The sequence below is a fragment of the Apodemus sylvaticus genome, chromosome 2, assembly GCF_947179515.1.
Source record: "Apodemus sylvaticus chromosome 2, mApoSyl1.1, whole genome shotgun sequence".
Lineage (NCBI taxonomy): Eukaryota > Metazoa > Chordata > Mammalia > Rodentia > Muridae > Apodemus > Apodemus sylvaticus.
This window is the reverse complement of record NC_067473.1, coordinates 128,536,877-128,560,564: the sequence shown is the minus strand read 5'-3', so window position 1 is coordinate 128,560,564 and position 23,688 is coordinate 128,536,877. Positions and strand designations below refer to the sequence as shown.

Below are 23,688 nucleotides of genomic sequence, written 5' to 3'. Positions count from 1 at the left end.
CCCTGCAGGTCTATCTGTAGATGTCATCTACCCAGAATACAACCCATTGCCAACGCCATTCCCAGACCCATGACATTTTCCTCTATGACTGTTAGCATCTCTGGCTTCATGAATCAACACATTGGCTCATTTGTACCTTGCAGGCCAGACACTAGTGGGAGGTAGGTAGGGACGACACACTGCTGTCCTCTGGAACAGTACTCACACCTGGTGTGAGCTCCAGATTGTCAGATGAGCCTGTGGGTGTGCTTGCTGAACACTTTGGTGGCTCTAGAATGAAGCAGGGAGGAGGCCATTGTGGTGACCAGTACCAACACACAGTAGGATGCAGAGTTCCTGCAGCTCTGTCTGGGGTTAGGAGCTGTTCATATTCTGGAAAACTATATGGGAGGCTTATTCTGGAAAGATGCCTTGTGGATTGATATTTGCCTGTGTGTGTAAGCTTCTTCCTTATTGAAAATGATACATCAGTGCCAAGTGCTACAGAGCACATTTTGTGTGGCTTCTCTGATGATCATTTCAGGAGAGCAGTGTGTTAGGGGCAGAGTGGACAGGAGAGCAGGCACACCCAAAGGCCATTTGAAATTCACCCATGACCAGAATCCTCTGTGCCCACCCCAAGGCAGGAGGCTGGCAGCCCTGTAGCCCTCACCAACTCTGCATGCCAAGTGATTGCCATTTCCTGCCAGGGCCTGTGGTTGGGCTCTGGAAGGTATTCTGCTTTTCCTGACAGATGTTCACAGTTCCATTCACTTTCTTTTCTTTTTACCATTTGCCAGGCATTGCTTTTCCATCAGCCCCTCTCTTCTCATTCTCATCCACTAAAGTTTAAAGTAGTAAGACCTTACTAAAGTAAAGTAGTAAGAACCCAAGAAAATCAAATTTTGTTTGATTTTCTTGGATTCTTAGGAGTAAAAAGCAAAAGCAAGTCTCCTTCTTTCTCTATCTCTCTGTCTCTGTCTGTCTCTCTGTGTCTCAGTCTCTCCCACTCCCAACCCTTTCATTCCTGGTCTTTCTTGGTGTTTAATTTAAAACGTGCTTTTCTTAACTCTTGGCTGTGTGCAGGTATTTTCTAATTTTGCAAGCACAGAGAGTATAAAGAGACTCCGACCCCTGAAGTTACTGTTAAATCATCAACCTCAAATAATCACAGAATCATAATCTCAGGAACAAATTAAATGCTATGCATTTTGCAAATATTTACTAAAGGGGGAAATACTTTATTTTTAATAAATAAGCTAATACCAGTGCTCTCTGGCCTTGAGCTCCTGTGATATTCAGGGACACATTCTCCTGTAGGGTTTGTATATATTAAACTTTCAAGGCAACAATGCCAAATATAGGTCCAGCCATGCTCATAAGACTTGGCTGTTAAATTCTTTTTGGAAATATTTCTTTTTCGTGAATGCACTTTTCTTTAATAAACTTCAGAAGCCAATTTTTGGGGAGGCAATTTCTGGAGTCTGGACGGTGCCCTTTGTCTCTTAGTTGGTGCTTGCAGTGTGATTTTTTTTCAAGATCATGTAAATAACAGCAAAGATTTGCCACACTATAACCTGGATAATGTATATTTTAAATAAATCATATTTCATTGTGTTGTCTTCCTTTTTCTCTTTCCTTTTACATTCTTGTTTTACTCTCAGCCAATAGATTTTAAATGTATAAATAAATAAATTGTACATGTTTATAATCTACATGTATGTGAAATAAGAATTTATACATGTGTGCATGTGTGTGCTGTGCTGGTTTGATTCCCACTACAGCCCAGTGTCCTACACAAACAACTTAAGAGAGGAAGGAATTATTTGTTCAAGTCCGTTATGGTAGGAAGGTCGGGTGGTTAGAACACTTTGCTTCCTGGCAACCAGGAAACAGAGAACATGCCTGGGGCAGCTGAGTTTCTCCTTTTCCCTTGGGATTTTACTCTGGGGCCCCCAGCCTCTGAAACAGTGTCGCCTACATTTATCATTGGTCTTCTCCCTTGAGCGAAACCTTTCTGGAAATTCGCCCCACCACACACACACACACACACACACACACACACACCCTGGGGTATACCTCACCAATCTCCTAGGTTTTTCTCTATACAGTCAAGCTGACAGCTGAGATCAACCATCATATACAGGTACATGTGTAAACCCATGAGCCGATGCCGTCACTGTACATAGATATTGCCTTCTTGTCCTTGGTCAACATCACTTCTAAGCTGATAGCCCAACTGAAATAATCGACCACCAAAGCGGTTAGAGTCCATTGCAGGAATATTCTTGATAGGAAATGCCTATCAAGTCTACAGAAGTTCAACAACTGACAGTTTGTTGAGAGACATCTATATCTGCTGCTCAAAGCATATGTAGGATGCAGGGAGTAGAAGAGCAGAGGGCTTGTGGGTTGCTGAACCCCCTGCTAGCTTGCCTAATCTACTTGTCTGTGAACCTGGAACATAATGGTGACTGAATTTTGGATGCCAAGGCAAAGAGTCAGCTACTAAACACACAGCCTGGCAGTTGACCTTTAGCCTAGTCCTGTCTGACATCAAGGTAGCCAGTCACAGACCTGAGGGACCCGCAAGGAAAGAGAGGAAGCAGCATGGGGCCATAAAACACAGTGACTTTCTCAGTGATGGCAACTTCATGGTGTGCAGGAACTAAATGACACCAGTCTGTTCTAACAGGCCTTTCTATAAAATGAGCAGAAACTCTTTCCTTTAAGCAATCTTCACACATCTTGTGCGAGCCAAGGCTGATAAAACACAAGCATGTTTCTGCCCTGTGCCTTATTCCTTACTCCCTTTGCTACCCGAGGTACATGGCTAACCGACCCCTTGGAGATTAGTGTGCTCTTCTAGTATGCAGTTGCAATATCTCAAAATACTGTTGCCAAATAAGGTGTGCAGGTGCGAACCTGTCCTCCCAGCAGCTGGGAAACTTAGATGGGAGGGTCATGAGTTTGAGGTCAGCCTGGACTACATGATGAATTCCAGACCAGTGTATGCATGATGGCAAACTACTTCAAACAGAACACGGGTTGGATGTGTTTCAATGATACAGTACTCACCTAGCATACACAAGGCCCTGGGTTTGACCCCCTAGCATACTCAGACAAACACTGTTGAATTTGAATGGAAGGATACAAATGACTGCTTAGAGTGATATCCTAACATGAGACCGAAGTTCTACCTTACAAAGTAGACAAAATATAGAAGGAAATGCATTCTGGAAATGAGAGTCTTTCTTCTCTCATGTAGGTGAAATTACTTAAGATGATAAATAATGGAAATATTTCTGAGAAGAAAAAAATATATACTTAGTTTGATAAATTCTTACTATCTTTTGGTAGGACGATTTACTTGTATGCCACCAAAATGTAAGGTATGTCACCCTTGACCAGGTATTTATTTGGTTGTAGCTAATTATTGTCTCATTATTAGCAAACCAGTAAGTTAAGTAACAGTCCTCTTGTGTGATGATTAGCTTAAATGTCAACTTGACACAATGTAGAATCATTTGTGTCATTAAGGGATTGTCTAGATCAGTTTGGTAAATGGACATGCCTATGGACAGGATTATATTGATTATATTAATCAAGGCCTGTCCACTCTGGGTGGCACCATTCTCTAGGCAGGGGATCCTGAACTGTGGAAGAGTGGAGAAAGTAAGTTAGGCAAAAATAAGCGTATGTGAATTTGTCGTTCCCTTCTCTTGACTCTGAATGTAACACGACTTTCAAGTTCCTGTCACCTTGTTTTCTATGCTGAGATGCAGTCTAACCTGTACTTGTTAACTGTAATAAATCCTTTCTCCCCTGAGTTGTTTGATTTAGGGTATTTTGTCACAACGACAGGAATGAAACTAAGACAGTTTCTACCATAAACTCACCAGGTCTAGAAAATGATCTTTGCCATATTTTTGGGTAAAGACACAGTATAAAGCAATATATGTTGCGTGTGCATATGTGTGTGTGTGTGTGCATGTGTGTATGTATGTATGTAACTGGGTGCATGTTTTGAAAATGCATATGGATGTGTATAAATATGTATGCTTACATAGTTATAAGCAATTTCAAGCCATGTGAATTAATGCATGTGAGTAAAAATGCTCATGCCAGATCAGTAATATTTTATACTCTAAGTGAATGAGGAGAGGAATTTCAGGGTTGTGTTTGACTATTATAATTATGATTTTAAGTTTGTATTACAAGAGTATGTAGACTTTTTGCAAAACTTTCTTTTCAGAACACTTTACCTAAACCAGGTGTGGTGACACATACTTGTAATTCCAGAATTCAGAAGGTACAGGTGCAAAGGCTATGAGTTCAAGGCCATCCTGGGCATTATCAGAGACTCTGTCTCAACAAAATAGGAAAAAAGAAAAAGAAACCTATTGCTTCTAGAGCTATTTGTAGACTGTTTCTGGAACACAGCTCTGATGTGACCTGTCTTCCACTTTCACAAAGACAGTGTGCTGTAATGCATCTAGTGCTTACATAGTGTATCCACTTCATAATAATCACTAGTTATTATTGATGCCATTACTGTAGAGCAGAAGGGAACATTTACGCTCTTTTGAGAATGATGGAATTGTCATTAAAGTAACATATATTCACTAGTTTAATTGTTAAAGACTTAGAGGGTTAAAGTTCCCTAGTGCTTATCAATGATATTTTCTAACATAGCATGGCCACATATTAGAATATTACAACAAAATTTTAAAGCAGTAAGACCATCTTATACTATTACCATGAAGTTTGCTTATGGGCTTACTAGTACATCTTTCATACAGCAGTATCTTATTGTTTCTCAAACTGTTGTGTAATCAGTGCACCACAATTTCATCACTTAGCTATTGATGTATATTTTTGTTGTTTCCAGATTTTATCAATGCAATGCCATCACAAACATTCATATACATGCGATGTTCATGGTCAGATTTCTGTAAGATGAATAGAGTGAAGTGGCATTGCTAGAGGGCTTTGGATTTTCCAAAGAGATTGTGCTAGTTTATGCCAACACTGAGTGAACCAGAATCCTAGCCAGCATCTTTTTATTTACACCAGTCTGTTACCTCAAAGTGAGTCTTTCTTATCTGTTTTCATTTTACTACATTTATGAGTCAGATTTTCCAACTGCCATGACTTTCTCAAAGGCTTGTTTCCAGTCTTAGAATTCATAGACGATGGTAACATCTCTATGGCACTGGGCACATGGGTGAGGCTGCTCATGGATGGATGATGCACTGTAGGTATTGGGGCTGAACTGAAGCCTCAGAAGAACTAGAGCTTGTGCTGCTGTAGCTGAAGCCAACCCTAGTGCCTTTACTCCTCTGCTAGTGATGGGATTGGAGTGAGCATATGACATAAGGTGGGCAACAGCAAGCTGTCTATTCCTCAAAACAATGTAGGATAGGGTGGAGGTCTCATGTCTGGAAGACTGGCAGTCATGCTGCAATCGTGAATATCAACTTACAGAAAACATGGTAATTAGAAAAACACAAGAAACTTGGGGCCTTAAACATATTGCTAATGGTAGAACTCACCAACCTTGACACTGTCTTAGACCTGAATACTGAAATCAGTAGGTTTATAGTAGTCAGAGAACTGTATTAGTTTCTGTTCTACCTTCAGCGGCCAAATCCCTGGCAAAGAGAAACTTAGTGGAGGAAGGGCTTACGGTTTGCAGGAGCACAGTCCATCGTGGTGGGAAGTGACGTGGCAAGAGTGGAGGGGGCTGGTCACATTGCAGAGTGAGGGTGCTCAGCTCCTGCTCTCCTTTCTCTAGGGACTAGGGCCCACATTTAGGGTGAATATTCCCACCTCAGTTAATGTACTAGAGATAATCCCTCACAGGTGCATCTGAGGCTTGTCTCTATGGAGTCAAATTCACAATCAATATAAACTATCAAAGACACTTTCCATTTGGTTGCGTTGTCGTTATTGCAGAAAACCTTTCTGATATAATACTCACTCAAGATTGGGACTTGAAAAGGAGTCCTGCAGCAGCAGCAAGAATAAAAGAGGCTCAAAATAGGAACCCCCTGAGGAAAGAGATCAAACACAAGAGAACGTGTCAGTAAAAGGAAAATAGTTAAGCTCAAAAGACGGGTAAGAGGAAAGCTGACAGCATCAAGGTCCTTTACACGGAGGAGTCCAGGCCTCATCACATGTGATGCCCAGTGGCACTTCTTGGTTAAATGGTAGAAGGAGGAGAGGATTCTAGGGATGATTTTGACAGGCAGAAGAAGAGAGGAAAAGGGAGGGGAGGGGAGGGGAGGGGAGGGGAGGGGAGGGAAGAGAAGGGAAGAGAAGGGAAGGGAAGGGATGGGAAGGGGAGGAGACATATAACACCAAGTTCTGGTGATAATAAGGGACAGCTAGACTGTCCTTTTATTATGTGGCTGAAGAATAAAATAATAGATAAGACAGTTGGTAGAGGGGACTATTTTTGGCATTTTCATAAAAAATTAAAGGCATGGTTGTCCTATAATGTTTGCTCAGCTCTTGCATATTTATTGAAGAAAAGAAAACATGTATATGTATGTCTGAATGCACACACACACACACACACACACACACACACACTTTGTTCAGGATGTGAACCCATGCTTAAAAAAACCCTTTCCTAAATCAAATCATATCAAATTCTAGAAGAAAATGAAATAAGCTCCGTTGGTGTAAATCTGAAGCATGTCTGCAAAATTGTCAGGAGTAACTTTCTAGATGTGTTCTCTATCTTGATAACTGTTTATGCCATGGATTTAACACATAGGGCCGCTCCTGGGTGACCAGTCACTCAGCCACACTGAACAGAGCGTCACCCCTTTGCAGATGAGGGCAGAGCTGTCCACACTGAGGTAATCTAGTAAATAGGGCTAGCAGGATAAAAAGTCATGTTGATATCCTTGATTAAATAAACGACCTTGGTCATGAACCTTTTTTTGTACCATAAGAGAACAAATATTCTTCCAATGTAAGAACACACAGGCTACAAGATCTGGGAGAGAGTCCTGATCGAACAATCCAGCCAGAAGGAGAAGCCTTCAGTCAGCAAGCTGGGTGGTCTGAGAATTGATGGACTAAACAGCTCCACATCTCCAGTAAATAAATAACAATGGAGAATACCTATAGATGTGTGAACCAATGTCAAACTATGGCATCTGGTTTTGGATCTTATTTTCAACAAAGTGGGGGGTGAGGAGGAATGAAGCCAGTCATGGTAGTATACACCCTTAATCCCAGTACATTCTGTAGGCAAAGGCAGACAGATATCTGTGAGGTCAAAGCTAGCATGTCTATATAGATCATTCCAGAATAGTTAGGACTTACATAGAGAGCTAGAGAGACCCTGACTCAGAGAGAAGAAGAAGGAGACAGAGATGTAAATCAAGAGGGAGAGGGATAGAATTAGATGCAGATGAAGTCGTACATGTTTATAATCCCAGCACTATGGAGGCTGCGGCAGAAGAGTCATGAGTTTGGGGCCAAGTTGTACTATATAGTGAGACCTTGACCCAAAAATAAGCAAATAAGGAAAGTTATCAATCAATTGGAAATCTGAACTCTTAACAGATACTTGAAGATAGTAAGAATTTTTTTTCTTTTAGTTATCTGGATTTATATTTAAAAAGAATGTCATGATCTTTTATATTGAAATCTTTACAGACAAAATTACCTGAAGTTTTAGATTTGGTTTAAAATGACCCAGAGGCAAGAAAGAGGGGAATAATATAGAGTGTCTCTCAACCTTCCTAATGCTGTGACCCTTCAACACAGTTCTTCATGCTGTGGTGACCCCCCCACACACACACACATACAAAACTGTTATGTTTGCAACATAACAGTATGAATTGTACTGTAAATATCTGATAGGCGGGCTATCTGATCTATGGCCCTGTGGGAGTTGGGAGCCACGGATTGAGAACTACTGATTTAGATGTCTCAAGAGTGACCAGATTAAAAGGTGTGTGCAGAAATGGGGTGGACAAAGTGCGTGTTGCCGATTGGTCACTGTGCGTGTCCTTCTTTTTCTTTTCTTTTCTTTTTTTAAAATGATTTTAGGCAGAAGTAACTCTAACTTAAGGGTAGCCTGGCTACATAGAGAAGACCACTGTGTCAGAAGTGGAGAGGGAGAGGAGGAGGGGAGAGGCAGGGGAGGGGGAAGAAGAGGGAGAGGAGGAGGAGGAGGAGATAGTTTTGTTTTCTTTACAAAGCACTGCAAATGGGCAGGGGAGGGAGAAAACGAAACAGAACAAAAAGAAATCAGACTCTGCAGAAAGCCAGGAAGGAAGTGAGACAGAAGCCTGCGTGGAAAGTCATGCCACTTTCTTTGCACATTGTCTGTGCAACCTCTCTGAAAGTCCCCGCTTGGGACTCTGGACTCTGAGTGCCGTCTGTTTTCTTACCCCCAGCTGGGAGGCTCCTAGCACTGAGTGCTCTGGGTCTCGGTTCCTGTGTGTGAAGTGGACTTCAAACATGGTGTTCAAAGGCCTTTTTGTCTTTATTTTTCCAAACATGAGGAAGTTATTAGATTTTACAGAGTTTGTGTCCAGTGCCTGAAAAGCCGCCACGTGCCTTTGGCCTCTTGCTGTGAGACAGTCATGAGAACCCGGGATGCCTGCCTCTCTCCCCAAAGCTTTTCACCTTGCCTTTTCCATTTGTGGTTAAGAAAGCAAGAACCCGCCCTGTGCAAGAAAGTTCCCTCTTTTTCTGCCTGGAGGAGAACATGAGTAACAGATTTTTCCATCGGAGCTGTTTTTCCTGGACACAGCGTCCAACGGCTGCAGCATGTGATCTCAGGGAGACCTTAAATAAACTTTCAGTGTTATCAGCCCCAATTTTAGGAACTTATGAATTCACTTTTAGCTGGTGATTTTCCTTCTTAAACAGAAGTTCTTTTTCATTCCATAGCTGCTGAGAGCTTCCCAGGTGCCTTACTGGGTAGCCCTGAGCATAACAGGCACGCCTCAGGCTCGCCAGCTGCCCCTTCTCTGCCTTGCCCAGAGGTTTCCCTGAGCAGGGTCCCCAGCCCTCTTTGTCATGATGTGTGATCACAGTCCTTGCCTCTCCTGCTCAGCACAATGCCACGCAGAGAGTCCCTATGCAAAATGAAAGCACACAACTCCTTATTCAGCAAGAGCCAAGCATGGCAGGACCTGTAGCTCCCATATTTGGGAGGCAGAGAGAGGGTCATGGGTTCAAGGCAAGACATTTGGGACTGTCTCAAAAATAGAAGGGTTAGGGATGTACTTCACAAGTAGAACATTTGCCCAGCAAACACATAACCCTTAGTTTGACCCCAGTCAACACAAAATAATAATAGTATTAGCATGTGGTGGTGCATACCTTTGATCCCCACATTTAAGAGGTAGAGGCAGTCAGATCTCTGAGTTCAAGGACAGCCTGGTTTACAGAGTGAGGTCCAGGATAGCTAGAGCTACACAGAGAAACCCTATCTCAAAGAAAAAAAAAGAAAAGAGAAAAAGAACTGTAATAGTGTGTAATAAAGAAATAAGGCATTAAACCAAGCATGAGGTCCTTCTGAGCTTAGGATCCTGTGGGTCCACAGTACCAATCTGAGCACCCATGATACCAGCTCTGGTGCCTGGCACCTTATTTATAGCCAAAGTAATAGTCCTTGTAGTGAACGAAAACTTAAGAAATGATCCCTCCAAGTGGCTACAGGTTGGTATCAATGATGAACAGAAGACAGTATGTATGGGAGAGATGTTGGTCCCAGATTGTCAGGTATCAGATCCAGAGTCCACTTCTCTCCTCCAGGGCTATAAAGTCCAATAGGTTGAGACTTAGAACATGATGTTTTCCAAGGTGATTTCCTTACAGCAACCCTGAGTGTGTACTTGGTGCCTGAGCACATTTGAACTGAACCAGACAAGTTCTTGTGACTGAAATCCGAAGGGAAATATTCCTCTCTTTACTACAACGCTCAGTACATTTAGGAGTGCAGCTGATCTCTTAGTTTTGGCAGGTGGCTTGGTGCTTCTCAAAGCTGTTGGTTTTGAAAGATGGGGACATATCGCATGTGTTGGTGTTTACAGTGTGTCTGGCATTTGCCTGGCATGTGAAGTGTTTGGTGAAGAATGAAAAAGATAATTTGGTGATGATGCTAAGAGGTTCTATATTCCTTTAAAAGAAAACGGTACCCTGAGGACTAGAGAGGTGACTCCACAGTGAAGAGTACTTGCTGCTCTTGCAGAGGCCTCAGGTTGCGTTTCCAGCACCCACATGGCAACTCACATCTCTCTCTAACTTCAGTTCTAGGGAACCTGGCACCCACTTCTGGCCTTTGAAGGCCATATGGTGTTCATGCATAATGCAAGAACACTCTCACATATACAATAAAACATAATTAAAATTTTAAAATAAACTGGACCTATCTCCACATATTTCCCCCTAAACTCTGCATACTTTTCCTCATCTTGCTTCCAGGAACAGTGAAAGTCCCCAGTGTGCCTGCCTGAGTTCACAGCCTGTGAATTAAGTTCACAGCATGTGAGCCTGCAACTGCACCACAACGCAAGTTCCCTAGTCTCTCGCCTCACGGATGCTCATCTTCCTTTAGAACCATTCAAGATGTGAGCTGGCTTCCTCCGAGTTCTGCTGTGGGTTAGACAATGACCCTTCAGTCTTTGAGTGTTGGAAGTTTACTTCCCAAAACTCTGTGCTAATGGCATTTGGAGGAGGGGGTTTTGAGGGGTAGTTAGGATTACATGAGGTCATAAGGGTTAAGTACCCATGATGATAGTAACTGGTTTTGTATCAAAAAAGGAGAAACCCAAGTATGCAAGCCTGCTCTGTTTCTGCACATATGATACCCACATTATGATGTATCAAGAAAGCCTTTAACAGATGCCATGACCGTGCCCTAAGACTTGCCAGACTTCAGAACCATGAGACACATCTTTACTTTATAAATTTACCTATCTGTAGTATAGCAACAGAAAATGAACTAAGACAGGATTCTTAAACAGGACAGGCTAAGTTGGCCCCAGAGCTGGGTGTCTGTCGGGAGGCAGTGGGAAGAACAATCAGGTCAGACAGAGTGGTCTTCAGCCCACCCCTGGTCTCTGAATGCCACTTGTCTAGGAGTGTTTCCCAACTGGACACCCCGTTCCTGTCTAATGCCCAACGCTGCAGGGATGAACCACTTCACACTGAACATACCCTATCTCTACGCTTTCCCTATCACCACACCTAGAGTCCCTCCTACCTTGCATTGATAACACCCAGGATCCAGAGCCACATGAAGCAATTGGTTAAGGATGTCTGAGTCACACTGTCTTTTCTCTCACAAGTGACAGGTTACAGAGAATCTTTTCACCCACACGGTGAAGTAGAAACAATAAACTCAGCAGTGGAAGAGTTCAGGGAATGACTTTGGATACAGACACAGACACATCCAGAGCTTGTCAGTAAAGCCTGCCTGCCACCAGCCCAGCTGCCTGCTAGGGTGTGTCCTGGTGGCTCTAGGCTGCCATCCCAGTGACTTTGTCCCTCAAAACAATTATAGAGTGCTCCTGGAATACTAAAGTCGGAGATGAGATATTAATCTAATACTTAGGAGCATTCAGAGTCTAAATAATAATCTGAGGACTGGTAATAGCTACTGCTCTTTTTGCAAATATGGTGCTGGAGAGTGAACCCAGGCCTTTGTGCACTGCAAGCCAAGCTCTACCACATCCCAAGATTTTGCCTTCATCCCCCTTCTGCATATGTGCATTGGCACTGATTTTTTTAAGTCCCTCTTTGAGTTATCTTCACAGCCCTCCTAATCTTGCCATCTTCACTTGGTTGTTTGAGACATACAACTTTCTGAATGTCCCCAGGGATATCATTACAGAGCATTCTGTATATGTTCTCATTTATCCTATAAACATATGTATGTGGGCTCCTCCACAACACCACTGACTGTGCAGCTCCTTAGATTGCTTAAGCAATCTAGTCTAGCTTCCATCTCTTCCAGCTGTCAGAATGTATGTGCGCCAATAATCGCTAAGTCCAGAGTAAACTGTCACGTTTTCTACTGGTGTGACCTCTGTCTCCATCCAAACTTTTTGTTGGTTAGGTTGGCTTCTGGAGGGGGCTGGAAAGATATCTCAGTGGTTAAGGGCACTCACTGCTCTTCCAGAGAGGACCATGATCCAAATTCCAGCACCCACATGGCAGCTCACACCTGTCTGTAACTCCAAAATCTGACACCATCACATAGACGTACATGCAGGCAAAACAGCACATAAAACAAATTTGGCTTCTGGCTGAGTCTTCCGCAGTCTGTTGTAAGAGCAAGTAAATCTTTAGAAAGCTTGTGTTTGCCAGGTAAATGCGGGGGAGGAGTGGAGGCTGCTCACCCTTCAGTATTGGGGCATCTGATTCTTTCTGCCTGGCACATACCCAGTGTCCAACCTGTGCTATCTCCTTTACCTCCCCAAATGCCCTGAGACATAGGGATTTTTGTCTCCAGTCTACAAAAGAGCAAATACGTTCCTACAACGATCAAGTAGCCCTCTCAAAGACAAACCACTAACAAACACCCATGCGTGTTTAACTCTGGTACTTGGGTTTACACCCATACTGGCCAGAAGGCTCCTACTCTTCAGATAGAAGAATCGTGGCACCATGTTATGAGCCCTTTCTCAACTGCCCTAAGAAAAACAAGTCAATTAATTACATTTCTGTGAATTCTTCTCATTTTACGATGAAGCATAACATAATTTGAATATTCCCTACCCCATGAATAATTCCACTGGTAAATTATTCTGCAAAATGCAAATGATGTAATGAGCCCTCTCTGAGTCCACAGTTAGCCTGCCAAGACACTCTGTGCCTGGCATCCCTGATGCTGAGTGATGTTGATGTTTTCACTGTGGAACTCTGAGTTTACTTCTGAGTGGAAAAGCCATTGGCTTATGATGACTCTGAGAAGCAAAGTTCGTTAAACCCTCTATTCCAAATATTAAATCCCCAGACTAGCCCAGAATATGCACAGGATGGGGAGCCAAATTGGTGTTTGAATGGTACCCAGCATAGCCTATCTCTAAGTAATTCTTAACTCCTCTTGGACATTGTTTATGAAGTTGAGAACTCAGGGCACACACAGTATGCCATCATATGTTTATAGTATAATGAAGAGAAGCTTCAGTTGTCCAAAAGAAACAGCAGGCTTTTTAGCTGGATTTTCCTCTGTTGCTTTCCTGACTCGAGTTGAAAGGCTTTTGTTTCTAATCAAAGCAACAAACAGTAAGGTCACTTCCTTGTGATTATATGGCAGCGGAAGGTGTCGGGGGCTTTGGGTCCTTGCTTCTACCGGTTTGTGGCTGAGGACACAGTCACACACACCCCGCAGCGCTGAATACATGTGTCCTGCGTCCTGCGCCTCCTCGCCAGTCCCTTTAAATGAGCCTCAGTCATGGATTGGAGGTAAGAGGAATGTCTCTGACCATCAGACCACAGGCAGGCAAAATCCTGGAGCATCTTGAGCAAAATGTTGGACAAGTTCTAACGCTATATGGGGGGAGGTTACTATAAGCAGAACATTTCAGAAACAAACTGTTAGCAAAGAAAACTAACAAGGTACGCTTATATCTCCATGTTTTCAAGGAATTACTTCTTAACTTCTGTTGGGTAAGGTCCAGAACAATATCCTAACAGAGACGACTCTTAATGCCCGTCTTTTGGAAGGTTTTCCTGTAAAACGTTGTCTTGGCTTCTGAAAAGGCTGGTTTTCTGATTTTCTTCAGCACTTCAGTGATGACTGGAATGTGTCATTCCAGGTCACTGTCAGCCTCACACACCTACTGTTTTTCTATTCTTTCTTTTCTCTTAATTATTTTGTAATTTGAAAGATTCAAGCTCCTTCCTTCACTTATCCTGGAGAGAGCAGTGGAAAGGGTCCCTGCGTGCAGCACAGAAATGCTTTTGATTTGTAATTGTTAATCACCTCATCAGCAAGATGGGGTCCCTCCATTTTGGTCTGGAGTTTGGCAGCAAAGGTTCGAGTGTGTTAGAACTCATTAGTGTCCTTTCTAAAAGGACCCTTTGATGTGTGTGCTCGGCTCCGCCGAGGGAAAGCAGGGCGACTGAATCCTGTTCATTCCCTTTATGATATTTCTTGGCAAAGCTTCTGTGTGACCAGAACTCGTCAGCTCACAGAAGAGACCTCGGAGATGTCATTTTTGTAGATAGCTATCAATTAATTAATATAGTCTTCTGATTTGTCAGAGGAAGTCTTACATCCGTATTAGAGGGGAGCTTTTAGTTCTTTCTCCCTTGTAATGTGGTTATGGTAAACTCATTAAAGGCCAATATCGAGTGCTCGTGTGTTCGGCCTTTCTTCCTTAGTCAGTTGTTGGCAATGGGGGAACGGAGGGGAATCTGGGTAGACTTCAGAAAAGAAAGGAAATTATCTAATGTAGTGGAGTGTAAAGCTGGTGGGGGGAGGGAGCGGGCATAGGAGGAAGTCTGTAGAGGAAGTAGCTGGGGTTGGGGAAGAGGAGAGAAACCTTAAAGAAACAAACATATCACAGTGGGGACTGTGATGGGACCTTCCACCATAATAGAACACAATGGTTTGCCCTTAGAAATGAGCCATCTGTCTCTAAGTCTCTAAGTCTTGGAAGGCTCCAGCAGTCAGCAAGGACAGTCAGCCTCTCACCCCTCTACTCTCTGCCACTCACCCAGGCTTTACTGATAGTTCATTTGATACTCACTCGGTGAGTATCAAAGCTGATGACTTGAGACAACTGCTGCGATAAGTAGAATTTAATTAATATGATTTTGAGGTCAAAGGATTAAATCAACTTTTGCACTAACCACTGGATTTGAGTCCTCAGAGTTACGCATATTTAGAGAGAAATCAAATCAGGGCTGTTTGGGCAAACAGTGACTCTCTGCCATGTTTGGAAAGCCTGATTTTGATATAATCTTGTTCCCCAGAAAAGAGAAAGAAGAGCTGAATCTGTGTGGTTAACAGCTCTGTGTGTGTGTGTGTGTGTGTGTGTGTGTGTGTGTGTGTGTGTGTGTGTAAACCCTGCCTTCCTACTCTCACACTGAGCGATCCCTTTGAGCTTCTGATGGAATGGTTAAAACACATTTATAATGTGAGGGGGGAAAGCTGCCTCCTGTCGGTCATTAAAGATATAGGTAGGTGGTGAATACAGTCGCTTATACGGTTTCCAAATACAATAAGTAAAAGCAGTGATGTAGTGAAAGCATCTAGACATGACCAGAAGGACCAGTGTACAGCAAATGGGTGGTTTTTCAGGGAAAGCAATGTTCAGTGTTTACACGAATAAGAACCAGCGGCGCCTTTGGTCCCACTGTGTGCATCTGCTGGCATCCTGACCGTGTCAGAGCATCTTTTGGCTTTCTGTTCTTTGGACACATTAGGCCACGTGACCCTGTGGACATTTGTCTGGACTCACTGGGCAGAGATTCACAAATAGAGGCAGGGAAGATGGTTATCTAATGTCTTTTGTAGACTTGGTATCGGCTTGAGGGTAAGTGGGGGGCGGGGGAGAAGTTGCATTTTAAGGATGTATTTTTCGGCCATGTTAAAGATCTGAACCCAAAACAAATGAGATGAGAATTGTAGAATGCTTTTTTCTGGAAAGAGTCTTTTCAATACATTTTGCTTCTATTGTGGGAAATGAGACCTTGAAGATTCATCTCAGCACTTGAAAATGCCATGAGGGGTCTCAGGCTGGGGTCTGCTCTCTTAGACTGATTCTTCCTGAGAATGGTAAGGTGCTTGGCCTCCGGATGAGACGCCTGGGAGTCCGCTTGTCTTGTCTAACAGAACACCTGAAAGTGGGTGGCTTATTTTTAAAATGCAACAAACTAAAACTGTTTCTCACTGTGCTGGGGGCTGGGAAGCCCAAATTCAAGGTGTCAACACTTGACGATGCTGTGAGCATGCAGACTCCCTAGCCTTTCTCCCTCTCTCAGACATCAGGCCATAACACACACACACACACACACACACACACAGTTCCAGAGAGCTGGAGAGAAAGCAAGCTGTGCAGCCCTCCTCCTTGTGGCTACAGGATAAGGTTATGGCTGTGCTCAGTGTCTGCCTGCCTCCGTGCCCCTTGGGACATAGACCAGGCCAGTCTAGGTTATGTGGTTGGAGAACCTTACCCCATGTAAATGAGTAAGAGTCAGAAAGTTTTCCAGAACGGAGGGGTCTGTCTCTGTCCCTTCAGGACTCCCATCATGCATCACAGCAGTTATCTCCTCTCATAGTCTCCCACTACAAGGCCTGACCATGATCTTAGATTCTCTTTCCCTCTCCCTCTCCCTCTCCCTCTCCCTCTCCCTCTCCCTCTCCCTCTCCCTCTCCTTCTCTCTCTCCCCCTCCTCTCCCTTCCACCTACCCTACCTCTCCCTCTCCCCCTCCTCCTACCCTACCTCTCCCTCTCCCTCCCCTCCCCCTCCCTTCCCTCCCCTCCCCCCCTTTCCCTCTCTCACTCTTCTGGAGGGTGACTTCCTGCAGCTCCTTTCAGTGAACCTGTTGTTCTTTCTCTCTGACACTAGTGAGGACCTTCTTTCTGAATCCTGGAGTGGGAGAAGACAGAAGACCAAGCTGTGAAGCTAACCTAACACTGCACGAAGCCTCCTTCATAAGGGAGGACTGGGCCTGAAGCCTCATTTCCTTTAAGACCCCATCCATTAGTTCTTTCGCTGAGGGCAACATCCTGAAGCCCCAGAAATGCTACTACCTTTATTTGAATGTGTTCTAAGTGTGGTGTGTTGTCACTGACCAGGACTCTGGAGAAGGTGTTTTGAATCTGAGAGCAGGGACTGCTACCTCCCTTCTGCAGCTATTTATATAGCTCCTCTGAGAGGAGGAATCTTACCTTCGGTAACTCCCAGGTCCAGAGGCAGCTGTACCCTCTTGGTACAGGGCCTTGTGCTGCACTGAGAGTCAGATCACCCTAGTGGGACCAGAGAGCAATTGCTCTGCTCTGCTCCCCATGAAAACAGCCGTCAGCTTTGGCGGCTTTATCTGTAAATCTGCAGGGATTTTATAATCATCTCTGTACTGGAGTTGGGGTGCTAGAAGGTTGCTCGGGTAACTATGGCTATGCCAGATGCTTCTTGAGATGTAAGTACTCCACTTCAATAGACAAGTGCTAAGGTCAGACGTGACACATTTCTTGCTTTGTCATATTCATTTCTTCCTCTTTTAAAAATACTTTTAATTTATTCATATATTTATTTTGTGTGTGTGTGTGTGTGTGTGTGTGTGTGTGTGTGTGCGTGTGTGTGTGTGTGCGCGTGTGTGTGGTTTTGCCTACATGTGTTTACCACATGTCTGTAGTGCCCACAGAGGTCAGAAGAAGACATTGGATCCTCTGGAACTGGGATTGTAGATGGGTTTGAGCCACCATGTGGGTGCTGGGAATTGAACCTGGGTCCTCTGCAAGAGAGGCCTGTGCTCTTAACTGCTGAGTCATCTCTTCAGCCCCCATTTTCTTTTTAAAAGAAATACCGTGATCATCTCGTGATCCCTTTACTTACTTATGTACTTACTGCTGTCTGAGTTGGGTCACGCTGCCTATCTCAGGCTAGACTTGAATTCACTGCCTATCTCAGGCTAGACTTGAATTCACTGCCTATCTCAGGCTGGTCTCTAACTTCTCGCCCTGTTTCAGCCTCCTCGACTGCTATAATTAAAAGCACAGGCCACCCTCCCAGCTCTTTAAATGCTTTACATGACAAAAAGGACTATGTTGCTTTCCCAGTTAATAGGCATGTGCGTGCGTGTGTGTGTGTGCGTGCGTGCGTGCGTGTGTGCCCTCCTTCCTCAGGTGTTTGTCTAGTGGTTCCTTCTGCAAAGAGCACGCTGCAGGCTTGGGGCCCAGTAGTTAAGTAGACTTGTCCCCGGAGGCAGGTAGCCCAACGTGGAGAGTAACTGTGTGCTTACATCTTCATCATGCAGATCAGGAAACCAGTCCACAGTGGTCTCATTAGCAAAACAGTTCTCGACCTGTGGATCTTGACCCTTATCGGAGTCCATTGGCCCTCTCACAGGGGTCACCTCAGATCTTCAGAAAACACAGATGTCTACATTACTATTCATACAGTAGAAAATTTACAGTTATGGAGTAGCAACAAAAATAAGTTTGTGGTAGGGAGTCACCACAACAAGAGGAACTGTGTTAAAGGACAGAAACATTAGGGACAGTCAGGAGCCACTGCATTAGCAGAATGGCCAAGCTGGGTCTTGAACCCCTGCTGGTCAGTGTTTGTCTGTGTGTGTGAGTGAGCATGTATGTGTGCATGTGTGTGTGCATGTTCATATATACTCATAGAGGCCAGAGTTTGATGTCAGATATCTTTTTCTTCACCATTTTTTGTGTGTGTGTATGTGGCATGTATGTATGTATGTATATATATGTATGTTTCTTGGTGCACATGTGTGTAAGGGTGCACATGGATATCTGTGCATCTGCTTGTGGAGACCAGAGACTGTCATAGATGTCTCCCTTAATCACTTCCTTATCTTCTGAAGCAGGGCCTCTCAGTTGAACCCAGCCAGTCTAGCTAGCCAGCATGCCCTGGGTCTCCTCTGCCTCTACCTCACGTGCACTGGAGTTACAAGTAGGCTACCATGCCCACCCAGAATTTACCTGGGTGCTTCAGGGCACAAGTGCAGCTCTACACACTTGCATGGTGAGTGTTTTGCCTACTGAGCCTCTCCCCAGGCCCCCTGCCCTTTGACATAGATTTTCTTGCAGATTCTGGAGATCTAACCAATTTGTTTAGATTGGCTGGCCAGTAATACCACCAAATTCTCTTCCTTCCCCCTCCCCAACCCTGGCATTATAGGTGCACTGTCACTGTGCCAGACTTTTATGTGAATACAGGGCATTTAAACACAGGACCTTCCTGCCTGTGAGATCTTTACCAACTGAACCATTTCCCAGAAAATAATTTTTAATCTATGTGTTTAAAGACAACATAGCTAAAGCCTGTCTCCAGCCTGCATTTCTGGAGATAGAAAGAAGATGGAATAGAGAAAACTCCAAAGGAGACCTGTGTGTACAGCACAGACAGAGAATGAAGGAAAGTAGGTACAAAACGGAGGACGAAAGGGATGAGATTGTGTAAGGGATGGATGTGACCGAGATCAGCTCTGACGCTTTTCTCTAAAAGGCCCCCAAACTTGCATGTGATCTGAAGACATGGGGAGGTGTTCTTCAGGGCTGGCTGAGAGATTTGAGATGGACATAATGCGTATATTGAGAGCAGCAAGACTGCAAATGTTTTATTTAATGTCCTGTCCTGTCCAAGCAATGTCCATTCCAAACCAATTATATTCATATTTTGGAGGTATACAGAATGGTGTTTCCTTAATGGTTCATGGAGCTGCATGTTCCCGTGGCCATTTCAGCCCTTAGTAATGATCTTGGTGGACAATAAAGTCTGGGAACTGTGCTCAAAGCTATGTGCACCTTCTTTCCCTCTGTTGGTCTTTAACGTCTGTCAAAAAAAAAAAAAATCCAGACTTACAAGAATTAAATGATTTGTTCTGAGGTTTCATCAGATTCTGTGAGAATCTGTGCAATTGACCAGGCAGGAATGAAGATATTCTAAATAGAATTGTGTATGCCTCCCTTTGCCTATCAGGGAATTGAGACAATGGAGCCCAAACAATTAGAATTTCCCCAGAAATCTTATCCTGGGAGATAGAACAGTCTGGAAGTCTGGTGCCAGCCAGACAGGGAGCTTGTCTCCCAGAAAGAGGTTTCATGTTGTTTTGATAATTTGTCAGCCCCCCCCCCCCCTTGCAGGAGAGACAGAGCTAAAGCAGTGGTGATAGGTAGACCACACCTTGGCTCGGACTCCTTGGTTCTGCATACCTTTAACCCAGTGTTAACGCTGGGACCATTTAACATGGTTCTTCATGCCGTGGTGACCCCCCCAACCATAAAGTGCTCATTGCTACTTAATAACTGTAATTTTGCTACTGTTAAGATTTGTAATATAAATATCTGATATGCAGGATATCTGATATGTGACCCCTGTGAAAAATCATTAGACACCCCCCCAAAGGGGTCACAACCTAAAGGTTGAGAAGCACTGTCTTAACTTCTGTTTAAGCCTAAATCTTGTGCTAGGACCCCTAAAAACAGGCATGGGGGTCACTGGCTCTCTTTGCTCCTCTTCCCATGCGGCCACACTGGAACAATCTCCTCTGTCAGTTTTCCACTATTACCTAACTTACTTACTTGGCCTACTGAGGATGGGTAGCCTAACCTGAGGGGTGCCAGGGTCCCACTGATTCAACAAATCCGGTACATTAGTCTTAGACACCTGTTAGCCTAGTGCTTATCCCTCCCCTGGCAGGCCTCCCCACAGAAAACACTTCATACTTTACCAGCGTTAAGAGTTAATCATCAAGCTGACCTTCAAACTTAGATATTACATTAAGTTTCACTCTCTGGGCCCCAAGAGTTAAATCCCACAGCTGTAGGGTGGGGCGTGGAAAGGAAGTTGAATAGAACACCAGGTACCTTCCCCTGACCTGAAGCTGCCTTGTAAGCATGTCCCAGAGTTATCAGACCGCAAAGACACTAAACTTACTTGCTGGCTCACCGGATTGGTCATGCTGACTCAAAGAAGGGGACTCTATCGGAGAGGTGTGGGGTGTGGGATGAATGTGTGTTCGACTTTAACAAGTAGAAGTTTGGAAGGAAGAACTGGAGACCAGATCAGAACAGTTTCAGCATTTGTCAGGCGCTTACTCTGTACTTTGGTATCTATGAATATTTAAATTGAGTTTATCTTGAGCCTGCAGAGTCCCTTACTAACATTCACTCCTCTTTGTTTAAAAGCCTTACCGTGTTGTTACCACAGCCTCTTCCTCCTCCTCCTCCTTTTTACCTTTGAGGCCATTTACTTTTGTTTTTAAAGAACAGCATTACTAAGAGATGATTCACGGGCATTACGCATCACCCAGTGCAATCCAGTGTTTCTTAGCAGCTTGCATATGTTCTCCCATTTTGCAGATGAGGACCAGTTTGTAAAGCTTCCTACATTGCCTCCCTCTCTTCCAACACTGCCCAGCCCCAGTTTCATCTCCCAGTAGCTAGACTCATTTTATATAAATATAAACGTCCCCAAATTGCCTCCTCCATGTCCGGAGTCTCCAGCAGCTTTGCCCTGCGTTTGTCACAAGCACCACAATTTCCGTGGCCAAAGTGAACATTCTAGCCCAATGGCTTCAGACTTGAACATGGATCAGAGTTAGAGCATGCAGGAAGCCTTGTGGAAAGAGGTCTCAGGTGCATCATGAGTATCTACGTTTGTTTTGAGACCGGGTCTCATTTTCCCCAGGTTGAGCTTTATCTCAGTAGGTAGCCAAGGGTGTCCTTGCATGCTACCTATGGAGATGCAACCCTGCCCCAGCTCTGAGTTTTCTAACTGTATGGTTGGTCCAGGAGACATCCTGTGAGTACCACTGATGAAACTCTCCTGACTCTTGTATCTGCTGTACTCTTCCTTGGCCTTGCTCCAGCCATTGCTTTCTTAAGCCAAGTGCCAAAGAAAATAAAAATTGCTTCATGGGGAATAGAGAAAATGTTGAAGCCTTACGAAGCTTAGTTCTGCCTTAGAGATATAGACTGTGTCTATGGTATTAAAATTTCACAGGGTTGAAATATTTAGGGGACAGGGAAGCAAATTTTTAAAAAGATTTAAAAAGACACACCAGAAGAGTGCATTGGATCCCATTACAGATGGTTGTGAGCCACCATTTGGATGCTGGGAATTGAACTCAGGACCACTGGAAGAGCAGGCAGTGCTCTTAACCACTGAGCCCTGGAAAGCAGATTTTTCTGATGGCTATAATGAGATTAAAAAAAGGGAAGGAAGGAAGGAAGGAAGGAAGGAAGGAAGGAAGGAAGGAAGGAAGGAAGGAAGGAAGGAAGAAAGGAAGAAAGAAAGGAAAGAAAGAAGGAAAGAAAGAAAGAAAGAAAAGAAAAGAAAAGAAAAGAAAAGAAAGAAAGAAAGAAAGAAAGAAAGAAAGAAAGAAAGAAAGAAAGAAAAGAAAGAAAATCCTTGTGCAGCAGTGTCGTGAACTAAGCAAGACTTTGTCTCACGGCCTTTGTGCTTCTTGCTTTTCTCTTTCTGGAATGTTCTTGTCTCAGATTTACCAAGGCTGTAAATCTCAGCACTTCCATCACAGATTAAATGTCAGCCTCCTCAAGCAGCCCTTTCCTGACTGCCCCGCCTACATCCACGACTCTCCCACATCTCCCTGCTTCCTGTTTGTGTGGTACTTGCTGTTCTGAAGTCATCCTGTGGGTTGGTTCCCTTGCCTCCTTCACTAGGAAGCAAGGCAATGGTGCTGTGACTGTTCAGCACATGTGTCACTGTGGAGTCCCCAGACTCTATTAGAAAGTTCTAGAAAATGAGAACCTGCTGTCATTTGTGAGGGCACGAAGGTGTGTTTGTCACACAGCCTGCAGAGAAGTGAGGCTGAGATTTGAGCCCAAAGCCTGCCTACCTGAGTAGTGATGCCAGGGAGGAGAATGACATCATAGCTACTGGACTTGTGGATGATGATGGGCACCTGATAGCCATTTATGGAGCCAAGACTTTCCCATCATTTTTTCAAATCACTGAAAGTGCTTCTTAACACTTTGTTTTCTCCCATGATTATCTCAGGCAGAAATAAGGGGAGTGGGTGTTAGACCCCAGGAGCCTGGGATGAGGCGGGTCTATGCCAAGGGCTATGGTGACAACATCCTCTCCTTTTCCAAAGTCAGAGACCGGGGCTCAAAACCTTAATCGATTCCCAAGGCTGCACAGCCAGCAGCCGAAGAGAATGCAGAGCCATCCTGTTCTCTTGTCTTCCCCTGGAACCTGACCATGATTGTGTTACACCTGACTCTTCCCTTCACCCTTAGAGTATGTACCACCACATTCTAGAACACTCCCTTGATTTCAGTACAATATTTGAACATGGCATGCAAAAGGCTTTTTTTACTCTCATGCCTATCCCTGGAAAGTGAAGAGATTACTTAAAATGGTATATCTCATGGCACGTAAATTAAATATAGGGTTACTTCTGGTCCCTTCATCTGTGGCATGAGATTCAGCTGCCCAATATTCATCTGCCCAACCAAGTCTGTTAGACCCAAGAGAAGGGCGTGGCTCAAAGTAGGTCCACTCACTAGAAAGAGGTAGGGGGAGAAAGCAGGCAGAAAGCAGGAGAAAGTAGCTCCCAATTGGATGGGAATCAGGTATGCTCATAATCAGGAAAAGAAATGAAACAGTAGCATCTTAGTCAACTAAAGAAGAAAAACATCCTTACTGTCTCACATGCAGTTTTAATAAGTAACTTCCTATTACGTTTGCAGCAGGAATTTCTGTAGCAGAACTCAGACTGTCTGGGACCCAAAAGGAAAGAAGCTACAGCTGAACAAAACAGAGAGCTCTGCAGATATCTGATTCCCTGACAGACTGTTCATGGGCTGCAGGGACAGCATGGCTCACTGGTTCCCAGGCCTGGCTTCTGTAGCACTCTTGGCCCAGTCCACATGCTGACAACATCTGTTTATTTAAACAAGGCTCTTCAAGGCTGGCTTCGTGGATAGAAGCTTCTACTGCCTTGCCTGTCAACCTGTGTTCCATGCTCAGGACCCTCAGGATAGCAGGAGAAAACTGACT

General features: G+C 44.1%; 1 protein-coding gene across 4 annotated transcripts in view; it reads left to right on the top strand.

Annotated features, from left to right (window-relative positions):
* Positions 1–23,688, top strand: part of Frmd4b (FERM domain containing 4B) — a 321,370-nt gene that overhangs the window by 146,467 nt on the left and 151,215 nt on the right. The window contains exon 1 of one of the 4 annotated variants that reach the window (XM_052174395.1): positions 13,332–13,428. The exons of the other annotated variants lie outside the window; for them this stretch is intronic. Coding sequence (XP_052030355.1) covers positions 13,405–13,428 — 24 coding nt within the window. The 5' untranslated portion in view covers positions 13,332–13,404. Of the gene's footprint in view, positions 1–13,331; positions 13,429–23,688 lie in introns of those variants that run through there. 4 annotated transcript variants of the gene reach the window in all.